The 26,227-nt window shown below is 57.4% G+C and overlaps 2 protein-coding genes across 5 annotated transcripts in view; both read left to right on the forward strand.

Moving 5' to 3' along the window:
* The first annotated feature begins 281 nt into the window (after positions 1–281).
* On the forward strand, positions 282–1,238 carry LOC128827917 (uncharacterized). The gene has a single exon (XM_054012134.1). It carries the CDS (start codon positions 282–284, stop codon positions 1,236–1,238), a length of 957 nt encoding a protein of 318 aa, XP_053868109.1.
* Positions 1,239–18,608: 17,370 nt separating this feature from the next.
* Positions 18,609–26,227, forward strand: part of AHDC1 (AT-hook DNA binding motif containing 1) — a 113,573-nt gene continuing 105,954 nt past the window's right edge. For 2 of the 4 annotated variants that reach the window (XM_054011910.1, XM_054011914.1), the window contains exon 1: positions 19,062–19,220. In XM_054011910.1, the coding sequence (XP_053867885.1) occupies positions 19,079–19,220 (142 nt within the window). In that variant the 5' untranslated portion in view covers positions 19,062–19,078. Of the gene's footprint in view, positions 18,646–18,678; positions 18,764–19,061; positions 19,221–26,227 lie in introns of those variants that run through there. The other 2 variants (XM_054011913.1, XM_054011911.1) reach the window with 2 other exon arrangements.

Here is a 26,227-nt window from a genome sequence, read left to right on the forward strand (position 1 = left end):
TATTTCGATTCCGGCAAGAGGGACCAGTCGGCACAGCCGCCCGGGCTTAACTCAATTGCATTTCTGCTTTGCAGTTCTACTTCCAGGGCCGGATCCTGCTCTCCCTCGCGGCAGGCTGGATTCACCGTGACTCCACTGCAGAGTCGTACCCTGCTGCGACAGAAAGGTGAACCTGACCCCTGCTCTCCAGGGGCTGTCAGTTCGGCACCTTTGCCCAGGTGAAATTCACTTAAACGGGGATAAAAATGCAAATCCATAAAATAGCCTCGCTGGGAGAAGGCATGCGACTGGCCTCGCAGGGAGGAGGCATGCGACTGGCCTCGCAGGGAGAAGGCATGCGACTGGCCTCGCTGGGAGGAGGCATGCGACTGGCCTCGCTGGGAGAAGGCATGCGACTGGCCTCGCAGGGAGGAGGCGTGCGACTGGCCTCGCAGGGAGGAGGCGTGCGACTGGCCTCGCTGGGAGGAGGAGTGCGACTGGCCTCGCTGGGAGGAGGCGTGCGACTGGCCTCGCAGGGAGAAGGCGTGCGACTGGCCTCGCTGGGAGGAGGCTTGCGACTGGCCTCGCTGGGAGGAGGCGTGCGACTGGCCTCGCTGGGAGAAGGCGTGCGACTGGCCTCGCTGGGAGGAGGCGAGCGACTGGCCTCGCTGGGAGGAGGCGTGCGACTGGCCTCGCTGGGAGAAGGCATGCCACTGGCCTCGCAGGGAGAAGGCATGAGACTGGCCTCGCTGGGAGGAGGCGTGCGACTGGCCTCGCTGGGAGGAGGAGTGCGACTGGCCTCGCAGGGAGGAGGCGTGCGACTGGCCTCGCTGGGAGAAGGCGTGCGACTGGCCTCGCAGGGAGAAGGCGTGCGACTGGCCTCGCTGGGAGGAGGCGTGCGACTGGCCTCGCAGGGAGGAGGCGTGCGACTGGCCTCGCTGGGAGAAGGCGAGCGACTGGCCTCGCTGGGAGAAGGCGTGCGACTGGCCTCGCTGGGAGGAGGCGTGCGACTGGCCTCGCAGGGAGGAGGCGTGCGACTGGCCTCGCTGGGAGAAGGCATGCCACTGGCCTCGCAGGGAGAAGGCGTGCGACTGGCCTCGCTGGGAGGAGGCGTGCGACTGGCCTCGCAGGGAGGAGGCGTGCGACTGGCCTCGCTGGGAGAAGGCGTGCTAGCTAGCTGTGGGCTGTCTGTACTCGTAGGGGCGCCCACTTACTTCAGCCAGTGTAAATCTCCGTGTGGACGCTCTGCTTTCAGCTGAAGCAGTTTGTTTCCGTTGAGCTTCATCCTGTTCCCGTTGGCCAAATCTAAACTCCAGCAAGCCTGAAATCTGAGCTTCCGCCCAGGGGTTTGAACGGAACGGGTTTAAAATCGCACCTCATCAGCGCCAGCAGCCAAGCCCTGGGTACAAGCGTGTGAACTCTCCTGAGGAGGGTGGCTAAGTCTGGGATTCAGGTTCCTGGGTCTGCCGCAGACTCCCTTGGTCTGTCTTGTCTATTGAGACTGCACAGGGCAGGGCTACATCTGTACCGCACCTAGCACGAGGCCCCGATCTCAGTTGTCGCCCAGTAGGCGCTACTGTCACACAGGCAGCAACGGGAGCCACATCAAGCACTAAACTAGCACGCAGCAGAGCAGTCAGCAGGCGTGGGAATACAGACACGCCTTGACCTTGCTCTCGGACAGCCCCCTGAGAACGGGTGACTGCCCCGCGGTTCCCACGCATGCAGCCTGCCATCTATCCCGCCCACGCCAAACGGGCTGTGGAGGCAGGAGGATCTCCAGGCCCTTCTGCCTGCCAGCCACTGCATTAACGCCGACCTGCTGCCACCATCCCTGGTGCACGGCCTGTGCCCAGCCCATTCCCAGTCCTTGATAGAGGCAGGAGCGGATGAAAGGGTTTGGTTTAATCACGTGGAACTGGCCTGGCCTCCCCCCTGCCCCCGGACCAGACTGCACAGAAGCGCTGCTGTTTGGGGGATTGATTTTCTGTTAACGACAGGCCCGCTGGCTGGGGCTGGAGGCTGGAGCTGTGAAATCGAACGCGGTTAGCTGCTTTTCCAGAAGGACACTGCGGGGAACAGGCTGCTGTTTGCTTCCATTCCCCACATCCCCAGGGGCAACCCTCGCGCTTGATCAGAAGCGTCACGCGCTCTCCGCTTTCTCAGACAGCCTCTCTTGGGGCACCCGGTCCAACCCTCTGCATCAGGCAGGGGGGACCCTGAGCTCCGCTCCCCGCCACTCTCGGGGAAGGGAGCGAGATCTAGCGGTTAGAGCAGCAGGGTTGGGACTCAGGAGGGCCGGGTGCTATTCCTGGATTCGTCATGTGATCTGGGCCAGCCGCTTCCTCTGCCATCTGCAAAGCTGGGGGGACAAGAGGGGAGGGAGGAAGGAGCCTTATCTGCCTAGCAGAGGGAGCTGTCAGAGTTCATTTGTCAATATTTACCAAGCTCTTTGAGATCCTGGTATGTCTGAGCCCCTGATGGACGTGGGAAGCCCTCAGCCCCTTCCCTGGAGGGACCTCCGCCCGACTCAGAGTGCCATGTCTCCTGTCTGCTCCATGGGTAATGCCATCCTCTCTGGCCATCCCAGGGTGGGGTGCTGGGACGCTGAGGACAAAGGCATCACAAGCTCTGTCGTCTGGCCAGCACCCTGCTCTGTGCGTTCCCTAGGAGAGAACCCTCTCCCTCCCCTCGCTGCAGTGGCCTGGCTCCAGGAGAGCATCTTCCCTCTGCCTCCCACCACCGCTCTCCACATGGCTGCTTTTTCAATTAATACTCCCCTCCCTTCGATCTGGCCAGTGGTGAGTTAGCCTTCCCCGGGGTGTGTGTCTTGCCCTTTACAGGAAGGCCCTGTCTACACTAGGGAGGGCAAGCCTGCATCGGACTGGGGACTGTGAGTCTGGGCAGGGCTGGGCTGTGGACGTGGCCGCAGAAAGAGGCCCATCTCTTGCAGCACCGTCTGTAAGCGCTGAGGTTACGTCTAGACCGGGATAAAAAGCCCGTGGCTGGCCTGGGTCAGCTGGCACAGGCTCCAGGGCTGAAAAACAGCTGTGTAAACATTCTGAGCTCTCGGCCCTTGCAAGGGGAGAGGGTCCCAGAGCTGGGGCCCCAGCCCACACCCCGCGATCCTGTGTCAGCTGAACCCAGGCCAGCTGTGGGTCTTTTATCCCTCAGCGATGACTTAACACTGCCGTGAGCAGCCCCTGGCACAGCGATGGCCCGGAAGCCCCCTCCCCTCCAGGGTACTGCCGCCGTTTGGCTTGGACTTGCTTCCAGCAAAGCAAACCTGGGCGTCGGGCTGAGCCGGGGCTAGGGCGGCCACCTTTGTTGAGTGGAAATAAGGGGAAACCGCGTGGAAAAGAAGGGACACGGCTTTATTCGAAGGGACGTTTTAGGGAAACCCCATTTCCCGTGGCGTATCGTGGATTTCTCTCTCAAGTGGCCATTTCCACTGCCCGTCTCACGAGCGCCAATGGAACGTTTGAAATGGTGTTTATTGTCAGTTTTAAAACACGGGCCAGGGGGCCCGGTCAGTGCTAGCCGGGGTGGGATGGCTTACCAGCCCCAAGCAATGGCACAGGGTCTTCCCACAATGCACCAGTCACTGCGGAGGCAGCCGGGCGAAATCTCCCACAGTTCAGTGCTTCCAGGAGCTGTGGGGAAGGTACCCAGGGAGCCGTGTGGCTGCCAGGGTGGAGCACGGGGCAAAGCCACCTGGCCTGCCATGGAGTGTATAGAGCCCAGTCCTACCGTGGCCACTAAGGGGTTAACAGATGGGCTAGCTGTCTCGGCAGCTGTGGCTAATTGCTGGCCCAGCCAGAGCCAGGGGGATCAGAAGGCTGCAGATCAAAGGGGGAGGCCTGAGGGACTCCTGAAGCAGCGGAGTGGTAAGAAGTGGTCCAGGAAGTTGGACAGCTGAGAAAGTGAGTCTGGAAAATGGCTTATAAGAAAGGGGGGGTGGGAAGCAGGCAGGGACTGTGAGGAACCTGAGCCTCGCTGCTTAATGCAGGGTATGGGCTGGAACCCAGAGGACCGGCTGGGGTCCCCTGCCATCCCTAGCAAAGGGGGGTAGTAAAACCCCTTGGAGCAAAGAAGGCAGGACTCTGTGGTGGGCTGGGGCTGTCGACCCTTTGCTAGGGTCCTGGTCTCTTCCTGGCCCCGGAAGGGGAGACACCATCAATAACTTGGCTGGAGTCATAAGAGGAAAGCCACCTGGCATGAGGCCAAATGACTGTTGGTGGGAGAAACTGAGGCAGAATCACCGGCACCAGGCACAGCCATGAAAGGGCACTGGCTGGCAAAGGCAACCCTGGACACCTCTCTAATTAGCCATTAGCAGCTCCCTCGTGCAGGCGAGGCCTGTGGGCCGGCTGCTGACCTCAGGCAGGGATGTGAACCTGAGTTACACAAATAAGCAACCCACAGAGGAAGCATGAGCCAACCCGTACCCACAGCCCGTCCGGAAGTAACCTTCCTTGGGGACAGAGTGTCCCAGATCTGCAGGGAGAATTTTCTTGCACCGTTCTCGAAGCAGGGCAGGCTGCTGGATGGATCATTAAGCTGATGTGCCTGTAGTCTGAAGGCTTTCCAGACACAGCGGGGCTGAGCAAGTGTCCCTAAGGGGAGAGAGCTCCCCATGAAGCCAGCCCAGCCCTGAGCCAATGCACTTTGAACCTCAGGACAGCTGGTCTCAGTTGTCTTAGTGGGACGGAGGGCAAGAGTCCAGCAAGCCCCGCAGTCCTAGGGTCTGAAAGGTTTTCTAGCAGGGGCCTTTGGGGATATGTGCGGACGCAGCCTCAGGAGCCACTGAGCGGGTATGGCCTCGTACAGGGACCTAATCCAGCGTTTCTCCAGGACACCCTGCTGTTTTTCTGTGCCGCTGGCACTTCAAACCCCTGTCGCTGATGCTTGGGGCAAGGCCCCTGCTCAAGCCATCTTCCCTCTGCATCTCCAAGGGGAGCGGAAAACCCCTTTCCCTGCCAGCCGTTTTCCATGCAACAAGTGCCTGAACACCAAAGAATTCTCCACTCTGGGACCACTCTCTTAGAGGGACCTTTCCCAGCTGGCCCTTTAAATCTGGGGTGGGGGCTGGGGCCCAACCAGATGCCGCCCTACGGGGGGTTCCTTTGCATCTGGCTGCTGCAGGCCCTGCCTCCCAGCAGGTGAGGATCCGTAGCGCCCCCTCCTCTCTTTTCCCCTTCCCCTTTTCCCAGGGGCACAGCGTGTTCCATTGACAGCCCGTGAATGCGGGGGCTGAGCTCTGCCCCCACTCACACCTGGCTGATCCCTATGAATCAGGGCAGAGAGGCAGCGTTAATTCTGGGCCCCTGGTTACCAGGCAGATTGAGAGATGGGATCGACTTCCAAGTGCTCGGCCCCTGGATTTTCAAAAGAGCTCGGGGGATGCTGCGTACGTGGCTTGGCCCTACACGGGTTGGGATGCCAGGAGATCAGTCACACGGCCTGGGGGTGGGGGGAGGGAGCCCTGGGGGGCAGATGAGAGGGACTAGATATTGCAGCACCCAGCAGAGTGCACTGCCGTGGGTGGGAAGGGAGCAGGGGTGTCCCAAACCAGGAGGGAGCCGAGCTGCTTCGGCTGCTCCAAGGGATGAAATGAATAGGGTTACCATTCGTCCGGATTTACCCGGACATGTCCTCCTTTTTGTGCTAAAAATAGCGTCCGGGGGGAATTTGTAAAGCACTCACAATGTCCGGGATTTCCCCCTCCCCCGGCACAGCAGAGCGAGCGGCTGGGAGGGCTGCAGGAAAGTCCCGGGCTGGACTCCGGAGCAGCTGGAGAGGAGCTCCGCCCTGCATTCTGAGCAAGTGTCTCAGCACAAAGTGCAGCCCTCCCCTTTTGCAACTGGGAGCGGTTTCTGCCATGCAGCGTAGCAAAACGGGAGCGAGAGCACTTTGTGCTGATACAAGGGCAGCTCTCCCCTGCAGCCCGGTCCGGACCAGGGACCGGGTTTTGTTGTGCAGGGCCAGGGACTGGGTTTTGTTGTGCTGGGGAGCTTAGCCACGTGTCCGGCTCGCACAGAGCCCAACACCCTGTTCTGAGCAGCAGGGTAAGGGGGGGCAGGAGAAGGGGCAGGGAGGTTCTGGAGGGGGCAGTCAAGAAACGGGGGGGGGGCTTTTTGGGGGGAGTGGAGAAAGTTTTGGGCAGTCAGGGTACAGGTAGGGGGTAGGGTCCTGGTGGGCAGTTGGGGGGGGGTCTTAGGAGGGGGCAGTTAGGGGACAAGGAACAGGGAGTCTTAGGTAGGGGGTGGGGTTCTGGAGGGCAGTTAGGAGCAGGGGTCCCAGGAGGGGGCAGTCAGGGGACAAGGAGCGGGGGGGGGTAGGGGGCTGGGAGTTCTGGGGGGGAGCTGTCAGGGGGCAGGGGTGGGGAGAGGGATCGGAGCAGTCAGGGGACAGGGAGCAGAGGGGTTTAGATGGGTTGGGAGTTCTGGGGGGGGGCTGTCAGGGGGCAGGAGTGCGGAGAGGGATCGGAGCAGTCAGGGGACAGGGAGCAGAGGGGTTTAGATGGGTTGGGAGTTCTGGGGGGGGGATGTCAGGGGGTGGGGAGTGGTTGGATGGGGCGTGGGAGTCCCAGGGGTCTGTCTGGGGGTGGGGGTGTGGATAAAGGTTGGGGCAGTCAGGGGACAAGAGGCAGGGAGGCTTAGATAGTCCTGGGGGGCAGTTAGGGGCAGGGGTCCCAGGAGGGGGTAGTCAGGGGACAAGGAACGGGGGGAGGGTTGGGAGGTCAGGGGGGGCGGGAAGTGGGAGGGGCAGGGGCGGGGCTAGGGCGGGGCTCCTCCCGTCCTCTTTTTTGCTTCCTGAAATATGGTAACCCTAGAAATGAACAAAGGGGAAGGCTGGTTCTTCGGGCCTGTCGGGGAGATCAGTAACCCCAGGGGACTGTCTGGAGGCACCTTCCCGTGGGAAACGGGAAACCAGAGTGGCTAAAGCGCTAGAAAATATACTTAAGAAAGTGGCCCTGCGTTGGCCCCAGGGCAGGGGACTGGGGAGGTGGAGGAGGTTTCTGCATTCACTCTCACGTCTATGAGAGGAGATTTAGCTGCTGCTTGGCTGTGCTGTGGGTGATTATAACAGTAGCACCTAGAGCCCCCGCCCCCGAGCAGGACTCTCCTGCACTAGGGGCTGTACAGTGGGTGACTCGCGGAGCTTGCAAAGGGGGGTGGGAAAGGATTGTTATCCCAGTGCACCGTGGGGCATTGAGGCCCAGAGTGATCCAGGGGCAAGCAGGGAGGCTGGGACAGAGTCAAATATTCAACCTCCAGCGCCTCCATTTTTATCTTGCTGCTTGAACCCCGAGGCCCCCCTGCCTCTCTGCACAGGGTAATCAGCATGACACCACTTCCCCAGTCCACAGGGGCTTTCACCCCTGGCTTGAATTCCTGGTGTAACTGAGAGAAGAATTTACCAGTAACCTGGACAAAAGTCAGGCTAAGAGGACAGCATGTGCCTAGGTCCCTACCCCCTCCTCCAGGCCTGGGCCCCCTCCCCTGACTGCCAAACACTTTTGCCAGGAGGATCCCGCTGGGGTCCCTCCCAAGCGCACACACTCTCTTTCCACACCAGAGACGGGAATCGGTGAGAGATTCCTCAAAGAGACCTTTCTATTGAAAGGCTCTTTCTTGCTCCTGGAGGAAGGCAGAAAGGGAGGGACCGAGCTGGGAGGAGGGGAGAGAAAAGGGGAGAAGCCAGGAAGAGGGGCTGCTGGAAGAAAAGATGAATGAACTTGGTCAATCTAGTGCTTTGGGGGAGCCAGGTTGTTTTTCTCCCCTAGTGCAGGCTTCATGCAGCCCCCCTCCAGCTCGGCCTCTGACGCGAGGGGGAGGGGACGGGGACCGGGAGGCTATTTTTGGCTTGGTCGTTGCTTGCTGGGATCTGTAGTCTGGTGCGGGTCTGAGCCAGGAGCCGGGGTCAGTGAGTTGACTGCATGGCTAATGCAGCCTCCCTGTCGGCTCCGGGCTCCCTGGAGGAGGCTCCTGGTGCGCTGCGTGTTTCCTGAGCCCCTGTTGGGGGCGCCGTTGGCTGGCGGGTCCTGTTGTATTTCCATCTGCTTGTTCCAACCCCAGCGCCTGGGCTGACTAGTGCGTGGGGTGCTCTCTGGCAGGTGGTGAGCTCGGCCACCAGGCCAGGTTACCAGGGGGAATGCGGATACCTCCCTAATGCAGGGGCTGCATGCACTGGGAGGGTGCATTCGTCCCCCTCGAGATGTTGGGCCACAGAAGAGGGTGGAGTCTACCACTGCTGCTAGCTAGGGGGCTTGTTTTAGTAGCTCCCAGGGGAGCAGCTTCTGCCTTTAGATCTGAAGAGTCCCAGGTTCAAGGCCCCAGTGGGGTTAGTTTTGTCAGCGACAGCTCTGGGGAAGGCAGCGTCGCTAACCAGCCGCGCTGACGCCACAGGCGATGGTGGCTACCCAGGTCGGGGCAAACGACTTGGAGGGAGGGAAGTGGTGATGCCGAGCCGAGCCTGCGGTCCTTCCCCTTGACGGCCTGCTGCCCCGCTCCCAGGGAGCAGGCTGGTGTCTCTTGCTTCCTCAAACTGTGTGTCAGGGCCCAGGACAAATGTTGGAGGGGCCGTCCCAGGCGCTGAGTGCTCCTTCCCCCACTCTGCCAACTTGGGTGTCCCCCGCCGGAGTGATCGGCTGTTGGCCCAGCTCCTGGCCTGTCCAGGAGATGCAGCGCTGAGAGATAAGGCTGGGCTGGAAGGAGCATGCCAGGGATGCTGAGGTGAGGCTGCCGGACACAGACAGACCCTGTGGTTCTCTCTGGCTCCCAGACGAACAGGCCGCGCTGCCTGGTGTCCCCCGGTGGGGTCGTCCGAAGTGCTGGTGTGGATGCCGCGCTCAGGGGAGGGGCTGCCGAGCACTGCCCCGGTGCTTGGGATGGAGGAGCCCTGGGAATCCCAGTGTGCACGGGCCCCTGCAACCTGTCCCTGGCCCTGCTGTGTCTCTCACTAGGACACATGGGGATCCCTGTTCTAGAAAGGCCCCTCCCCCTCTTCCTGGTACCCTGGCCCCCAATCTCCATGGCTCGGATTTATGGTTCTCTTCCCGGTTCTTCCCCGGACTCACACGGTGACCGGGGGCCAGCCACTTAGGGCCAGATTTTGAAAGGTATAGTGCCTAAATCCTACTGAAATCAGAGAGTTAGGTGCCTAAATCCCTTTGAGGCGCTGTGCCTTAGCCGTTCCTCTGGGTTCCCCATCTGTAAAGGGGGTGATGCCCACCTCCCCGGGGGCTGGGAAACTAGCTGCAGCAAAATGTGCAAAGTGCTTTGGGGTCCTGGTGGACGTTGCCACGGATGCCCAGGGTATCGCTGCTGTCCTAGAGGAAATGGGGGACGGGCCCTGCTGGGTCTGTGCTAGGCAGGCGGTGCTGCGATTGGCTGCACTCTGTGCTGTTGGAGGCCCAGGTAGCTCACATCACGGGAGACTTCTGCTAAGGCCTGAAAAATCTCTTGTCCCAGTTACAGGCCCAGCCCCAGGATCCTATTGATTAAAGAATCCCTCAGCTCCTCTCTGCCCTCTAAGTGCCTCAGCCCCAGCTGCTGCTGCGTGGCACAGAGCCAAACTTGGCACCAGGAGCCAGGACCTAATGAACAGGGGACACCAAGAAGCGCCAGGCATGTCCCCCAGGGCTTGGCAAGGAGAAGTGGCTCACCAGCTCTGCTCCCCATTTATGGATACAGCCCCAGGGAGGATAGCAGCCGGTTGCATAGTAGGGTGGCAGAGGGGTACCAGCTCCATCGTTACTATTTACAAGGTGCTGGACAAACCTGCCCCACCGAGCTTACAATGCAAAAACCAAAGAGGAAACTGAGGCATAGACTTGCCCAAGGTCACCCGGCAGAGGAGTGTCCGGTCTCCTGCCTCAACCACGGCTATGGAGCAGAGGGCCAGGTGGCGGGGAGTGAGGGAGAGCAGCGCGGACTGGAACAACATGCTGCAAACCTCACACTTAGGCTCTTGATTTCCCTTCTGCTTTCATTAAAGTCTAATCTGCAGCAGAGCAGCCGGGCCGCGCTTGGGAAGGGAAGGGAGGCCCGGTAATGAGGCTCGGAAGCCGAGTCCCCAGGTCTGGCTCCGTGTGTGCGACTCACCCTGTGTCTGCGAGGCTGTCACCGCGTCACGCTGGGGATTCGTCACTGGGCGGCGCCGAAGGGGCTTGCCTGCCTCACTAACGCTAATAGGGAGCGAAGCGCGGAGCCGCTGAAGACAAGGGTGGCTTCTGCTGGGCTCTGGGAGGGTGCGTGGCCCTGGCTGAAAGCCCCGCCAGCATGGGTAACACCGTTGCTGCGGCAGAGGGAGACTCCCCGGCGAGGTGTGTGACTGAGTGTTCCCAATCCCCTCTGCCGGGCCCTACCCCCAGCAGGCAGCAGCCACCTGAGGGGAGGCCCTGTGGCTGCTGGGAGCTTGGGTTTGGCCTGTGCTGGGCTATGGGGGTAGGCCGACCTGATGCAGCCAGACCAGCTGCTGCTGGGGAGCTCCGTGAGCAGGAGCGAATCTGTGGGATGAAGGGTTCAGAGGTGCATGCAGAGGGAACTGTGGGGAAGGCCTGGGCAATTCTATGAGCAGGGAGGGAGCCACTCTCAGGCTTCAGGGCATCCAGCTCCCGCTCCCTGGGTCAGGAAGGAACGCCGCCTCCCCCAGCTACAGCGCGCCTCGTCAGCTGCGAGAGGCGGTTTTGCCTTCCCTTCACGTCTTCCTGGCTGCAGCCAGAGGCAGGACTCTGGGCTAGATGGGAGGGGGCAGAGGCCCTGCCTGATCACCAGCACTCTCGAGGTTAACCCCCTGCTCAGGTTGCTCACAGGTGGCGTGCTGAGGAGTGACAGCTGGAGGGGGTTGTTGAAAGGCCCTGTTCTACCATTTCTCAATGGGCATCAGTCTGAGCCGGGCTGGCAAAGGGTACAGGCAGGAAGGGAGAATTTTTCCCGGGCCCGAGCGGGTCAGAGGTAGATCCGGCAGTTGCGATGCCTCCCCTGTGGGGGGTGGATGGATGGGGGCAAAGGGAGCAGGAATCCAACTAAAACAGCCGCTAGCACCAGCCTGTGCTGGCACGGGGCGGGGAGCTCTGCTGACCCTGACCATAGGAGATCCAAGGCATTTTACCAGCACGAATGACCTGCCACCCTCCCTTCTGCAGGGCCAGCCTGCAGATCCACCCATCTGCGTGGGTACATGCTGCACCCTTCCGGTAATGGGCTCCCACACCCCCACGCGCTCAGAGACTTGCAGGCAAGCCGTATGCGGCGGTTCGCGCTACGCTCCCCGGGACAGCTGGGAGTGAGCTGTGGTGGAACGCATTCTGCTCTGACATATGCTGACAACAATGCAACCTGGAAAAGCAGCCTGTGTCAGAGGGCAGAAATAACCTGCTCCCCGGGGAGCAGGCCGGGAGGGTCAGTTAATTGAGGAGTCTGCAGATTTTGATCCGGCCACGCCGGAGAGCTTGGCAGAACCTCGCAGGCTGCCTGGTGTGGGTGGAACATACAGACTTGGGTCTCGGCCAGGAAGGCAGAGCCCCCCAATGGCAGGTTTAAAATGCATTACCTCTGCAGCTCTGTGTGCCGTGCTGCGTTTGATCAATTACCTGCTCTTCTGGGAAAGCGGCAGGTCTGGGGAGGTTGTACTGCAGTGCGGGCGCTGGACACCTTCCCTCCCGTACAGCCAGACTCGCCTACGGATGAGCCTGCAAGAACAAGCCCCCGCTCCTTGTCTGTGTCACAGCCGTGCTGGGAGGGTCAGGGCGCCGGTGTGCTGGAGGCTGGGAGGGATGGTCCCTGCTTGCCATCTAAGGAGTCAGGAGAGGGGAACTTTAACGAAGGGGAAACGGAGCCCCAGAGGGAGTCCGTGACTTGCCACCGCTGGGGTTTGAGCCTGGATCTCCTGAGTCATTTCCCCCACCCCAACCCGTGCCAGCCTTAACCACTAGGCCATCCTCTTTCTCATGGGCCCAAGTGCGCCCCCTGCTCCTGTGGGCTCAGTGAAGGGATTTGCATGTTAAGGAGCTTGATGAATTATTGAAAAGCCCCCATGATGCCTCGCTCCTCCAAACCCCATTAGTGCAGGTGGGCACAGTCACAACGCATACGGGCAAGGGGGTGGGAGGGAGGAGCACGGCCTTCCTTCCCCCAGCGCCACCCCACTGCGGGAGGACTCCGGGCAGCGCTCTGGTGGAGGTGTAGAGCTGGGCTGGGGGGCGGGGGATGGGGGTTTGCCCTCCTGATACGGTTGACGGTCGCTCTGCCAACCCACCCCTTGGCATGGGATCACCTCTGTATTGTCACCCTTTGCAACTCCCCCCTGGGAAGTGTCAGCTGGTACCAGCCTGTCGTTTTCAGGTGCCCTGTGTGTTATACAATGCAGCATTCGAGAAAGCAGCCAGTGACCGTGATTAGAGCCACAGGAAGGATCCCCAGGGAAAGAGCCGGGCCATTTGCTTTCGAGAGGAGACGAATGAGGAGGGATAACGAGGTAACTCGGGCACTCCTATTTACCCTCTCAGACTGCGGGAACAAGGGGATGCCCAATGACACATTCGTTGCCTTTTCATTTGATAAAAGGAAATTGTTTGTTTTTACCTGATTAGCTTCTGGAACTCCCAACCACATGATAACGGTGAGCACGGAATTTAGGTTTCAAGAAAGGATTAACCCATTTCTCCGGCTGAGAATAGCTGCAGTTACGTTAGCTAGGGTAAAATATGTAAGGCACAAACCCTCATGGTTCAGGGCGTAAGCTGATCACCATGGGCCTGAGATCAGGAAGGAACTTCCTCCAGGAGCAAGTTGTTCTATACTAAGTGGGGGTCCCTCTGAAGCAGCTGGGATCAGTCATGGGGGCCGGGAGGGATGGCATACCAGGCTTGATGAACCATTGGTCTCGGCTGGGAGGCCAATTCCTGTGTTCCTATCATTTAACAAATATAACCTCATGTGGTCTCCTCTACCAGTCCCCACCTCCAGCTGAAACCACCAGAAATGTCTGGTTATTAATGTTCTAACACCCTTTTATTCTGCTGACACCAGATGGAATTTCGCAATTTGACTCCTAGCCCAGGCACCAGTGCTGGCTAAGCCGCCACTGCCGACTTCTGGGGGCACCAGGAGAAGCTGTTTCCCTCTGCACTGATCCAGACAGCACCGGGAGGAAGGCGCAAAGTTGGGCCGTCCCCATGCAGAAAGGATAACACACCAGCGGGCCTGATTCAGAGCTGATGCCCACTCTGTCACATGCCGTGGTGTTACTCCTGATGCCGGCTGCACATACGCTCTCACAGAGGCACTCGGGATTTCTCTCACACTCACAGGCACATGCTGGGCGAACCCACGCCCCTCTGTGACACCCGGAGCCCAGCGATGCTGCCAGATGTCCAGCTCTGGACGGTACAGGGATTGCGTTGCCACGGCCCTCCCGGGAATTGAATCAAACTAACCACAGCGATTTCCTGCTTTTCAGACTTGTAGGCTGCCACAAAGGTCTGCAACAACTCAGTTAAGATCTGGCCTCCTCTGAGGATGATTTTTGCTCTAAAACCCTTCCTGTGCCCTGGACCATAGAAACCTAGCTTCTGCCCCCTGCTCTGACCCCGCTCGTGATTCGATGCAAGTAGGAACAAAATAGGTTTACAGACACATCGCTGCAAAGGAAGTGTGCGTCTCAGGAGGCCAGTCCAGCAAGTCTGTCTTTAAATGTAAGATGAATACAGTGCATAGGGATGTGCACGTTCTCGCATGTTCACCATGTGCATGGCATAGCCGGGCTATACGGCTAGGCCGTAGGACAGCCCGCTGTTCCAGCCTGGTTTTCTAGGGTTTCCTTTCAGGTTTACAGATGGAGAAGTCCCTACAGTGCCAGTAAAGATGAAACAAAAAGCCTGGATCCCATGCAAAAGTTCAGCAGGCGACAGACCTGCGCTCAAACCCAGGCGCAGAGGAGGGCCGGCCAGCCAAGCCAGCCACAAGGTGGCAGCGTAACCCCGCACTCAGGCTGCTGGGAGAGAGAAACCAGGGCCCTGGGCGAGTTGAGTTCCCGTTAGCCCCTGGTGCGTCTCTGCTCCGGGAAGATCAGCGGGAGGGGCTTGCAGGGAGTCGGGCCCCCATGTGAACAGTGACTGATGGGAGGCAGGTGCCGGTGGGCGTGCCCCTCTTTGCAGGCGGGGGCGTTTTTGGCATGCACTCAAGCGCGTGGTGGTGTGCCCTGCCGTCGACGGAAGCGCTCAAGGCCTTGCGCGTGAAAACTGACCCTGGTTCGCGAGCTCCGCCTGCCTGAGAGCCAAGCGATTCGACGTGCACGGGCCCTGGGGCCTGCGCGTCGCTAGATTTCCCCCTGGCAGGGAATGGAACCATCCGGGCCGGGTCCGCCTAGACCTATCTGAACCGGGGCCTGGCTCTGGCCGAGGCTGGATCTCGCCCAGCTCCCCCTTCTCTCTAGAGCAGAGCAAGTCGGGCCCTGGAGATGTTTGGCTCTACGTCCAAGACACAGGGCTGTGGCCTCTGTCTAATGGGAATGGAGGAGGTTACGGGGTGGAGCCGGGCTCAGGACCGCAGCCCATGTGGGTGCCCTCAGGCGATGCAGTCCCTGGGTGTAAGTGGGAGGGTTGTCTCAAAGGCAATGTGGATGATCAGGACAGGCACCCACTCAGGACTGAGGCTTGAGTGGGGATTTGGGCAACTCAGACCCTTTTGGCTGTTGTTTGCCAGTAGGGAGCTGAAAGCAGCGATGGCACCCGCAGCCCTGTGGTGGTAGGAGAGAGGATCTGTTCTTCTCTAGCACCTTTCACCCCAGGAGCTCAGCGCCCTTCACACGGAGTAACAGATTAACCTGGGTATGGTGGCTCAATGTGATTATCCCTGTTTTGCACAGGGAAACGGGGCCACCAAGAGGTGACGTGACGTGCCCGAGCAAGTCGAGGGCAGAGTTGAGAACCCAGGAGTCAGCGTGCGCTCTAAGCAGGGACTCTTGCTTTAACTCTGTGTGTGTGTGTGTGTGTGTGTATGTGTGTGTCTAGGTATAGGCACATGCCTGGGCTGAAAGCCATTACATGGTGAAATTCAATCCAGGGGCTTGGGGATAGAATAAGCCCAAGTGGTCTATATTGATTCTCAGGCCCCTCGGATTGAGTTACAGCCTTAGGAATGGCTCAAGGCCCGTGCATTGTTATTCCCCATTGGAGAGGCGCACGTAGAAATATTCACCAGTCTAAATATTCAGCTAGGATTAATTGCTTCTGGAACAGAGACCTATGCAGGTGGCATAGCAGCACAGGGCCTCCAGAACTAGGACTCTCGGTCCGGTTATAAAATGGTGACTGGGTCACGGTTTGCTAGCTGCCACCAGCACCCCGTATGACAGCTGTATGTGTGGTCATGAGCATCACACCGGAACATATACACCAACAGAAAGCAGGGGAGGAAAGGTGACGTCCTCTCAAAGGCAATGCGAATTTTGCTACTAGTTTCAAACCGGAGCGAGGGGATGCGGCAGGTCCTACCCGGCTCCTTTTCATTCCCTGGGGCTTTGGGCCAGGTTGTGATATATTTTTTTATGATAACTATAGAGATGAACTTCAAACCCGACAAAGGACTTGGACAGTTTTAAGCAGCTCTTTGATTAATACGTGACCTTTCGGTGCTGTGGATTAAATTAATAAATCTTTTCAATTTAAACCTATGCCGCTTGCAATGTAATGTTTTCTGTACAGTCTTCCTGGGGGGAGGGATTTGCTCCTTTTCTCTGCCTCAGCTGTGTGCTATGCCCACAACTCCACTATTGTGCATGTGCACTTACACCAAAAGAGGCAAGATTACTACCAGGTAAAATCCTATGAGATCAGAATACGTGGATCCTTCTGGATTTTGATCAGTGACTAAAAAATAGCAGAAAATTCAAGGCTGACCTCATGGGCTAAATGATAAAAACAGCCTCTCCATGTGCTCACTCAAACAACACGGGTCGTGTGCATGTGCAAATTCTATCAATGAGCCAGGTGGAGAGTGCCCATCCTGTTTGCAGCTGCAACGTCTAATATCATGCTGCTCTCTGCATCATCTGCTTACCTACCAGTCCCCGGCAGACCCACTGACGTCCCTGAGATCAATGGGGTGAGTGCAATGAACAGGACTTAGTCCTAGGTGTCTGTTGATACCCAAATATTAATTAGAATTGAATATACAATAAGCACCCTATGGGTGTAGGTGTGGGTGATATATCCCCGTGGTACGCTTTCTGTTTCATCCGCACCTATGTGTTACTTCATTGATGACTCACGTGTGATTAAAATTCTAGTGATATTCCCAATCCCCTGGAGTTAACCCTTCACTCGTCACTCAGGAAAATAAAATGTCATAACAAACATCAGTCATATTATGTATTTTAATTGTATTGTAGCTATGAGCCTATGTGAAATTAACAATGAGCGAGTGCTTTGAGATCCTTGGAGAGACAGGCCTATAGAAACGCAAATTAGTATTTAGATGCGGAGATGCAGGGGGCAGGACACTGGACTGAGGGACAGGAGACCTGGATTTTACTCCCAACCCTGCTACTGACCCTGTGTGACCTAGGGCAAATAATTTCCCTGCTCTATGGGGAAAGGAAGTATTTGTTCACACAACGCACAGTCAACCTATGGAACTCCTTGCCAGAGGATGTTGTGAAGGCCAAGACTATAACAGGCTTAAAAAAGAACTAGATAAGTTCATGAAGGGTAGGTCCATCAATGGCTATTAGCCAGGATGGGCAGGGACGGTGTCCCTAGTCTCTGTTTGCCAGAAGCTGAGAATGGGTGACAGGGAATGGATCACTCGATGATTCCCTGATCTGTTCATTCCCTCTGGGGCACCTGGCACTGGCCACTGTCGGAAGACAGGATACTGGGCTAGATGGACCCTTGGTCTGACCCAGTATGGCCGTGCTTATGTTCTGTTCCCCCTCCTGTTTTGACTGTAATCTCTTAGAGGCAGGGGCTGCCTCTTACTAGGTGTCCGCACAGCGCCGAGCATGGAGGTTACCAATCTTCGCCAAGACTTCTAAGCATTACCATGATACCAGTGATGCTAATGCAGTTCCTAGGGCTGTCGATCCCTCACCACGTTCTACGTGAACAAAATAGAAAGTGAGAAATGGTCATGCTGTTTCCTAGTGCTTCAGGCGCAGCTTTGGATTTTGCACTTGCAATTTTACCATGCATGTTTGAAGTGTGTGTGTGTGTGTGTGTGTGTGTGTGTGTGTGTGTGTGTGTGTGTGTTGATTGGGCATATGAGGAATATTCCACCACGATCCACTTTGTACACAACCCTGTCCTGCCAACTCCAAATGTTCAAAAATCACAAGTCAGGGCCCCAAGCACCATGAGATTGGCTTAAAAAGCAGCAGACTCTTTAAAGAGAATTCAGCTGGGGCTCTTTTCGTTTGCCTTCTGGTTTGTGACGCTTTAGGGGGCCTTGGGGGTGTGTGTGTGTGTGTCACATTTTCAATCTTTTGGCCATAACCAGGGGTTAAAAACTAACTTGTTTTGAATAAAAACTGAGAATCTCTTGTACTCACATGACTCCAGGGGCTGGGGCTTTAATAAATACACCCAATACCATGGCAATCCCAGCACCAGTGGACTCCAAGCACAAATTCACCCACTGTATAAGTCACATGGAGGTGGCTTGAATATTTAGACTGATGTTTCCAAAGCCACTGTAAGGGATTTGGATGCTTCCTTCCCAATGGGAATGGGGTCTCTGGATCCTCTTGAATGGCTTTGGAAATGTCAGCCGGAAAAGACACAGCCACCCCATCCAGAAACAGGGCACCCCTAGACCCTCCACCACCATTGCCCCGACCCTACCGCTGTATCCTGCGATCCTGAGGCAGTGCAAGGCAGTCCCTGTCTGTCCTTTGCCAGCACCTGTCCTGAGCCCTTGTCCACGGCTCAGACCCTGATGCCACCCCCTCCCAGTGCCCTAGTCTTTCGACTGGCTTATCTTAGTCCACCCTGTGCTTTGCTGCACATTGGGCTACCGACATTTGCCTCCCAACTGCCCTTCTCTCCAAATCTGCCTGACTACCTAAGAGAAACCCACTGGGGTTTTGGCAATGCTGAAAAAAGTGGATTTTCCCCATCCTGTGTGCGTTTAGGTAGCAAGATAATCAACGCCTAGCTCCCTGGGACTGTACAGTTCTCTTTGTCTCTCCCCAGAATATCCTAGCAACAGCAGGGAGGAGAGAACCAACCCTCCAGCAGCCCCACTGGAGCGGCAGGAGAATCCCCACCCGCAGTAGAGAGCCTATGACACACACACCGCGGAGCAGTCCCGCTTCCACCCCGCAGAGGGCAGCGGTGCCACATCCCAGGAAGAAAGGGAAACAAAACAAAAACAAAAAACTAAAAACCCCGAACCAGCCCGTCCTGCGGTTCCCAGCGGGATGCGTCCGGCGGTGGGTGCAAAGTTCAGCCCCAAACTTTGCCGAAGTTCGGGCGGCCGGGCGTGGCGTGGCTTCCAACGCCGCCCGGTTCCCTCCACGTGCTCCGAGCCCACGCACCCCCCAGCAGACAGCGCCGGGCACCCCGGCAGCCCAGCCCCGGCTCGGACTACAATCCCCGGCATGCCCCGCCGGAGCGCTCCCTGGGGTTCCGGCGGCGGCTCCGGCTGCTGACAGGCGAAGGTAAGCAGAGCTCGGAGGCAGGCGGCGGCGGCGGCAGCAGCCCCCAGAGCTAGGGAGAGGCAGGCGGGAGCGAGCCCGGCAGGCTCGGCGGAGCCCGGCAGGCAGAGCGCAGCTGAAGGCGAGAGAGGAAGGGGGGAGGAAGAGGAGGAGGAGGAAGGGGGGGGGACGAGCAGCCTCCGCTGCAAAAGCCAGGGCTCTGCTCTGTGTCTTCATTTCCTTTTCCCACCCAGCCCCGAGAGCCGCGGCGGAGGGTGGAGAGCGATTTCTCCCAGGCTTGCAACCCCCCCACCTCCCTCTGCTCCTGGCTTTTCTTTTGTGTGGTTCCCAGGCAGGCGGAAAGCAAGGGGGGGGGGATCGGAAGGGGGGGGGGGTGGCTAGGCAGGGGGGGGGTCATGTCCAGCCGAGTTGCCGGAGGAGAATGTGAGCAGAGGCGATGAACATGCTGTCATTGAAGGTGGCCGGTGGTGCTGAGGGCTCCATGAATCTCTCTGGCAGCAAAGACTCAGCCCCGGTGGAAGAGAAAAACCTCCCGCGGCGGGCGGCTTCGGAAGGGCTGGGTGCCCCGCAGCCGGCTGGTGAGTCCCAACCTTTCCTCTCCCTGCCCCCTCTCCCCCCCGGGACCCCCACGCTGCTCCGCTCGCCCGGGGCTGCTGCGTTTGCCAAGCGACCCCCCCCTTTCCTTTCCTCCCCCCACAGTAATGAGCTAATCTAGCAACTTGCTGCAGAGTGCTTGGGCAGCAAACTCTGTGGGGAGGGGGTTAAAGGGCACCGTGCAGTCCAGATGAAACAGCCTTTGTCTCCCAGTGTAGCGGCTTGGCAGCAGTTGAGGCCAAGTGGGTTGTATTTCTCTGATTTCCTGTCCGCCCTCCCCGAAGCCCACACCACTCCAGCGACTGCCTTGCAATACGCTGCGAGGCAGCCACCTCTCCATCTCTCGGTGGCTGTGTGTGTGTGTGTGTGTGTGTGTGTGTGTGTCCCACCGCCACCCTTTACCAAAAAAAAAAAGACTCAATCCCTACCGAAAATCGCTTTAGGTGTAAACACTAATCTTGCCTTGCACATGCAGATGGGGGCGATGCAGGCAGGGGCCGTGCATTTGAGAAGCCCCAGAGTAAGAGGATATGTTTACTAAGTGGCGGGGGTGGGTGGGTGGGGAGCTGCTTTGAAAGGGAAGGGTGGGTGGCGAGGGGAGGGGGGGTGGAATGGAAGATCAAGCCAACAGTCCTTTATTATTTCAGCATGTGGGTTTGGTTCGAGGCAAAAGCGTGGGGGTGTCGGGGACAGACGCCTCCTGGCTCTGGCTCATTCCCCCCCCAACCCCCCAGTTTGGCGGGGCGAAGTTGCATCCTCTGTGAGAGTTGTTCTCAAATTGCTGGAGTTTTAATTGCAGTGCAAGGAGCAAAAGCCGCAGAAATGTTTGGCAAGGGGGATATGAAGGCGGTGGGGGGGGGGAGAGGTAAAGGCAGGGGTGGGGAGACATTGTCTGGCAAGCAGAGTTGTGTGCACGCGCTGGCGGGGGGTGTTACTAGAGCCCGCGTTACCTGTGGAACAAAGTCGCCTACTTCTTTAAATAAATAAATAAGCGTGGAATCTATGCATTTCCTTTTGGAGGGATATGATTTCACAGGGTTCCTCTGCCTGCCTCCCCCTGCATGTGGGATTGCTGAGTGACAGCTGTCAGGCTGGCTTCTGTCCACTAGAAGGCAGGCGGCAGTTATAATGAAGGATGTCAACAAAATTTGTGGTGATATTTCTTTTCTCGCGTGTGCGCCTGTATCTCTGGTATATCAACCCAGCCCTTCCTGCTGTGCCTCCCCCCGCCAGCTCCAAAGGGGTGGGGGCTGCTGGGCAGCAGAGGGATAGACCTTTGGATGGTGGGATTTGTGGGGGGGGGGAGTTTTCTTTGTGGTCCATAAAGGCCTTTAGTTGCAAACATGGTGAAGGTGCTTGGCTGAAGTATCCAGGGGGGATTTCTGCACAAAGTTGGATGCATTGGAGATCCTGCTGCTACCTTAAATTTTACAGATCTAGTTCTTAGGGGCCAAATTTTTTGTAAGAGTCTTTTTTCTTTTGGGTATTTTTTTTTTTTTAATTCCGTTGGTGCCAAGGCGCTGCACCCCCTGCTTGCTAATAACACACTGGAATTCTTAGCTCAGACCCAGTAACTCCATTGAGCGGCATTAGTGGGAGACCAGAACTACCCCCCTGGGTGCTTAGTTGGAAAACACTGAGATTCTTATACATCCAGAAAACCAAACTACCCTAACATCCAGGCTGAGGAGACTGACTACTCCGCGAGCTCACTTGGCAGGGGCCGGTTTTCTCCCCATGCAAGACCAGGTGGCCAGTGCATAGAGAACTTGGCATGTTGCTTTGGGAGTGGAGATCAAAAGCCCTATTCTGAGCTCAGTTTCGCCGCTATAAATCCAGCGCTCAGTGGAGTGACTCCAGATTGACACCAGCATGACGGAGAGCAGAAGTGAACTCTAAGGACTCGGGCACCGATTCAGCAAAGCACTTGAGCGGGAGCTGAAGACCCACTGAATTCAAGGCGACCTCTTCAGAGCTTTGCTGAATTGGGGCGTGATGACTCACTAAATGTCCCCTTGCAGTGACTGTCGTCTTGTAGGGGCGGGGGAGAATGCTGCTCTTTATACCTATGCAACCTGAATAGGCCAAACCATACCTGGTGCAACTCCACTGCAGCCCATTGCCTCCCGGGCCGTTACGTAGCGGGGCGATTTTAGCCCATTGGACCTGACTGTGCCCTCACTCGTGCTGGTTTTGCACTGAGCAAGCACCCCGCTCCCTTCCTCTAACGCATATGCAGAATAGTCTGGCTCTGTTGTGTTCAATGGAGCTGCTCCCGGTTGGCACCAGCGTTGCTCAGAGCAGAATTGGCCCCGTTGCCTTGAATGTGGGGTTGAAGGGGAAGTCTTGGCATGGCCGTGATGCAGCGTTGGGAGCTGGAGGCTGGTGAAGGAGAGGCGATGGAAGGTTATAGGAGGCTTGAAGGGGCTAGCTGGACAGAGTGCCTGCCCTGGCCTCCTTAGAAGAGGCAGCAGGGACCCGGGGCAGTCTATTTCTGCTGAGATCCCGAGGAAAGCTCTGGGAGAATTGTAGGCTTCTATAAATAGCATGTGTCAGCCAAGTGGAAACAGGGCCTTGAAATGCTCCTGCTATTCTCCGGAGTGCTGCAAACCAGCTCTTGGTAAACAGGGCTTTGGTGAGGAGGGCCCTTTCCTACGTCTGGACTTGTAATGTGGGTGGATGGGGGGGATTTCTTCCTGAAAGTGGAGCCCAGCACCCAACAGAGAAGGGCCTCTGGACACCAGCCTGTGGCTCTGTCTGGCTGGATGTGTGGTGAGTCCTTTGCATTGGCGATCTTCTCCCTTGCCCGCGGTGCACCGTAATGGTCAGTCAGGTATGTGCTGTCCTCTCGGGCTGAGCCTTACGAAAGTGACTAGTGATTTTGAGTGCCCAACCTGCCGGGTTTTCAGTAAGTGCTGAGTATGCTCTCTCTGAAACTCAGGCCCCTTTAAAGTGGATCAGGTCAGGCCCCCAAAATCCCAAGTCGCTTCTGAAAATCCTGCCCCTCTGTATGAGTGCATATGATCAATGTATCTATTGTCGACTCGCTAGATCCGTGGGGGCTCATTGTCTTCTCCTCTGGCATGCCACCATTGACTTGGAGTTATTCCTGGTTCGACACCTGGAATGAGTGAGGACAACGCAGAACGGAGATGTTTAGCAAACCCATTGTGCGGGGGGGCGGCGTAGACCATGTTTTTGGCCAGATCCCTGGAAGGGTCATGTGAAACGTACAGTAGATCCGTACATTTTATATCCATGTGGAATAAAATCCAGCAGGAGATGCTGTTACATTTCCAGCCCTGCTGATAACCTGGACCTCTGTAGGGAATAAGAATAAATGTTCAGCTTTCCCCACCACCTCCATGTCAGGTGATGCACGACGGGCGCTTCAAAGCCCTGACTTTTGGTGGGTTTGGGGCAGACAGGTAAAGCTTTGCTTTCGAGCTTGCGTGGTATCTCCCAGGCTGGGGAGCATGAAAAGTGTGTTGCCCTGTGGCTGCTGGTTCACATCCCTTCCCACACTGGTACTCGCTGGTGCAATTTGTTGCCCCTCGGCTCTGCTGTGAGGCATTGTCTGTCGCACAAGAGTGCGTTACAGTGCCTGCTGTGACTCCGCCTCTCTGTTGCACACCTGTTCTGGTGCTTTGCACAGCTCCCCAGGACACTTTGACTCTCCTCCATAAACGCGTGACTGCATTGCTCGCTGGGGCATTTGTGCACTCCTGAGGCAATGCCCTGATCACCATGACACATGCCAGCCAGAGAACGAACGTATGTGCAAATGCATCGCACTGTGCCCTAGGGCTCCTAGGCTTTGTGCACGTGAGTGTATTACTCACTGTGAAATAACTGGTGTGTCCCCCTGTGCATTACAGGGCCAGTCATAATGCCTCCTGGCACGTACTGGTGCATTGCACGGACCAGCAGGACACCTGTGCTTCTTTGCACACTGTCCTGTGCAGAGCACTAGTGCACCGCCTCTCTCCTGCATGCTCAGACTGGTGCATTGCACTAACCGTTGCCATGTCTCTTGTGTGCACACGCACTGGTGCATTTTATCATCCACTCTTTCACCTTTGCGTGGGCACATGGGTAAATATTTTGTTTCCACAGCAAAACGTAGCTTTAAGGCTGGAATTTTCTTTTTCTTCAGATGTGATCTCTGAGGTGCCTGCTGCGCTTCTTTGTGGGGTATATCCTGGAGCCCGGGGATGACAGGGATCTGACACACTCTTGGGATAGTTTGGCGGCGTAAAGAGAAACAGCCTGGAGTTTACTGGGCTGCGTTCGGGGCCCAGGCTTGCTTGCTGTCGAGAGGGTAGCATGTGCTTGCGATGTGATAAGGTGTGTGTGGGAGAACACGTGAGGAAAGCGTCCCACTTCCCGCTTGGCAGTACTCGTCCATTTGGGCTGGGAGCTTGCTGAACTGGGCTCGGTCTCAGCAAAGCACAAAGATACATGGCGGGGGGGGAGTCGGGGGCTGAGTCCCTGTTCCTCTCTGTGGATTGGCTGCTGGGGCTGCGTACGGGGAAGATCGGCGCGACGATCTCCTCTGCGGGGCTGGCGTCAGTCACCGGTTCCATTGGCCGTCACAGAACCGGGTGTCCCCCTGCGTCCTGGGTGCAACAGCCAAAAGCAAAAGTCGGCATCCGAGAGTCCTGCCGTGACCCGGGGAGGGGCGTCAATGGGAGTCACGTCCCTCTCCTTCCTCCCTGTGCCCTGGCACTGCACCTTCCCAGCACCGAGACAGGCTGATGTTTTCTTGGCATGGGGAAGGCTGCTAGCCCCCAATGCCCTCGGGGCGGGGAGGTTCCTGGGGCATGGAGAGACCACTCGGGGGATCTAATTAACAACCGGAGCCCCCTGGCCCAGGGGAAGCAGGGTGCTGGGGGGGATGGGTGGAGCGGGTTTCCAAACAATGGGCTGCCCGTTGGGTCTAGTTACTTGCCTGGGCAGGAGGGCTGCCCCAGGGGAGCATCTGTTAGAGCTTGCAGGATGCACACAGAGCCGAGCCGGGGAGAGAGACGCAGTGTATGTGAAGGTGGTGTGTCCCCCTCCATCTGGGAGCGAGCTGCTAGAGAGAAGAGTTGCCTCAATCCAAGGGAGGGGTGAGGCAGTAGCAGCCTGGGAGACCCCAAGCCCTCCCCCCAAAAGCTCTGACGGCAGTGGTTCTGTTCCCAGCCCTGCGAGTGGGATCTAGCGGTTAACGGAAGTGGCTGATAGCGGCCCGTGGTCTGTAGCCTCCGCTTGGGTGGTCAGCGTCTCTGCCATGGGAGGGGGGTAAGACCAGACCAGGTTTGTGGGACAAGGTGCTGGAGAGGGGGAGACGGCGGCCTGGTACCCAGGCCAGGGGAGACTGTTCTGCATCCTCTGCCAGCCCAGGTGGGCAGCAGCCGCCCCGTGAGGTGGTGGAATGTGACTCGCAGGCCAGGCGTTGCTGGGTGCAAAGTGCGAGATGCTAGTGAGAAGTGGCAGCAGCCGTTGGGCCCTGGGGGGGGGGGGAGAGATCCCAACCCCCCTCCAGGGAGGGTGTGAAAGGGATGCAGCAGGGCATGCTGGCTGTGGAGCAGGAGACTAGGTCATGTGCCTGGGAGACTCAGATTTTCATAGACATGGCAAGTCAGGGTGGGTGTTGAAGAGGCCACAATGGGGATTGTGGGGAGATGCCCCATCAGAGGCACGTGCTTAGAGATGGGGGGCTATTGGGGACCCCCAGCTCAGAGGAGATGATGGGTTGGTGAGCCGAGACCTGGATGGGGAGGGGACGCGTGTGCAAAGGCAGGAAAAAAGACACTTTTTAGGGACCGAGAGACTTCTCCACCCCGGGGGTGTGCCTGGGGAAGTGGGGCGAGACACATTGACGTCTGGCAGACAAGACCAGGGAGGGCAAGCGACCACTCAACATAGGTGCGTGTGGAGATGTGGAGAACGCCGACGCATCCTCAAATGGCAAGATATGGGGAGACTGGAGAAAATTGACCGTGGTACTGGTCTTCCGAAAGGAGGACGCCATGATCCTGGCGTTCGCTGGCCAGGAACTTCTATCGTCCCACGTTAAATAGAGGGGCGCACTTAAGAGAAAAATGTCAAAGGTCCCAACCCTCTAAAGTCTTGTGCAGTCGCTTAACGTCCATGGGTCTACCCAAGCTAAGCCTGGATGTTAGTCTGCGCAAGATCAGGGTCTAAATATCTGGAGGTTAATGGAACCTTGGCGCCATAAAGATCAAATCTTGCAGTGCTGTAAATCCAGGTGGCTCTTTGGAAGTGGTTGAAGCTACGCTGATTGACCCCAGCTGGCCCCCAGGAATTTACCCAGAATAAAATGTGATGGCTTTGCTTGGGGTGGGATGATACAAGGGGTACTCTTAGGGGAGCACGATGGATGAGCTGTAATGCACCTGGATTTTAGTCGCGTCTTTGATAGGGTCTCATAAAATCGTCTTGGCCTGGAAGGAGACCTGTGGGGACCGAAAAGTAGCTGAAGGATTGTGGTCAGGCAGGGGTGATAAGTCAGCGCCTGGCCCAGTGTTAGGGGCCTAGCAGGGGCTGCTTTAGAACCAGTCTTGATGGTCCAGAAGATACTAAACTGGGAGGAGCCGGGAACGCCAAGACAGACAGAAAAATAACCCCACGGGCTCTGGAGAGACCAGAAAATAACGAACGAAGGTTTGGGTTTGGTGGAGGACATTCAAGTTGGATGGGACTTTGCTGCCAGAATGAAATTTTGACCCAAGATTGAAGAGGGGGAAAAAGCCATAACGTTTAGGGAAAGTTATCTTCCTCTTATTTCGTTCCTTGTTTTCCAGTGTGGCTAGTAGAAAGCCATGGGAAAACTAGCCGAACCAGATCTTGGATGAGAAGAGAGTGTGGGAAGAAGTAATGGCCTGGAGAAACCGAAATGTGACAGTGGGCAGCAGGTTGAACAGGGAGGGGTTTGCATACTTGTGTGCTGGATGATAACAAAGAAAGCCAGGGCAGCCTTGGGCCT

This window comes from Malaclemys terrapin, chromosome 22, assembly GCF_027887155.1.
Source record: "Malaclemys terrapin pileata isolate rMalTer1 chromosome 22, rMalTer1.hap1, whole genome shotgun sequence".
Classification (NCBI taxonomy): domain Eukaryota; kingdom Metazoa; phylum Chordata; order Testudines; family Emydidae; genus Malaclemys; species Malaclemys terrapin.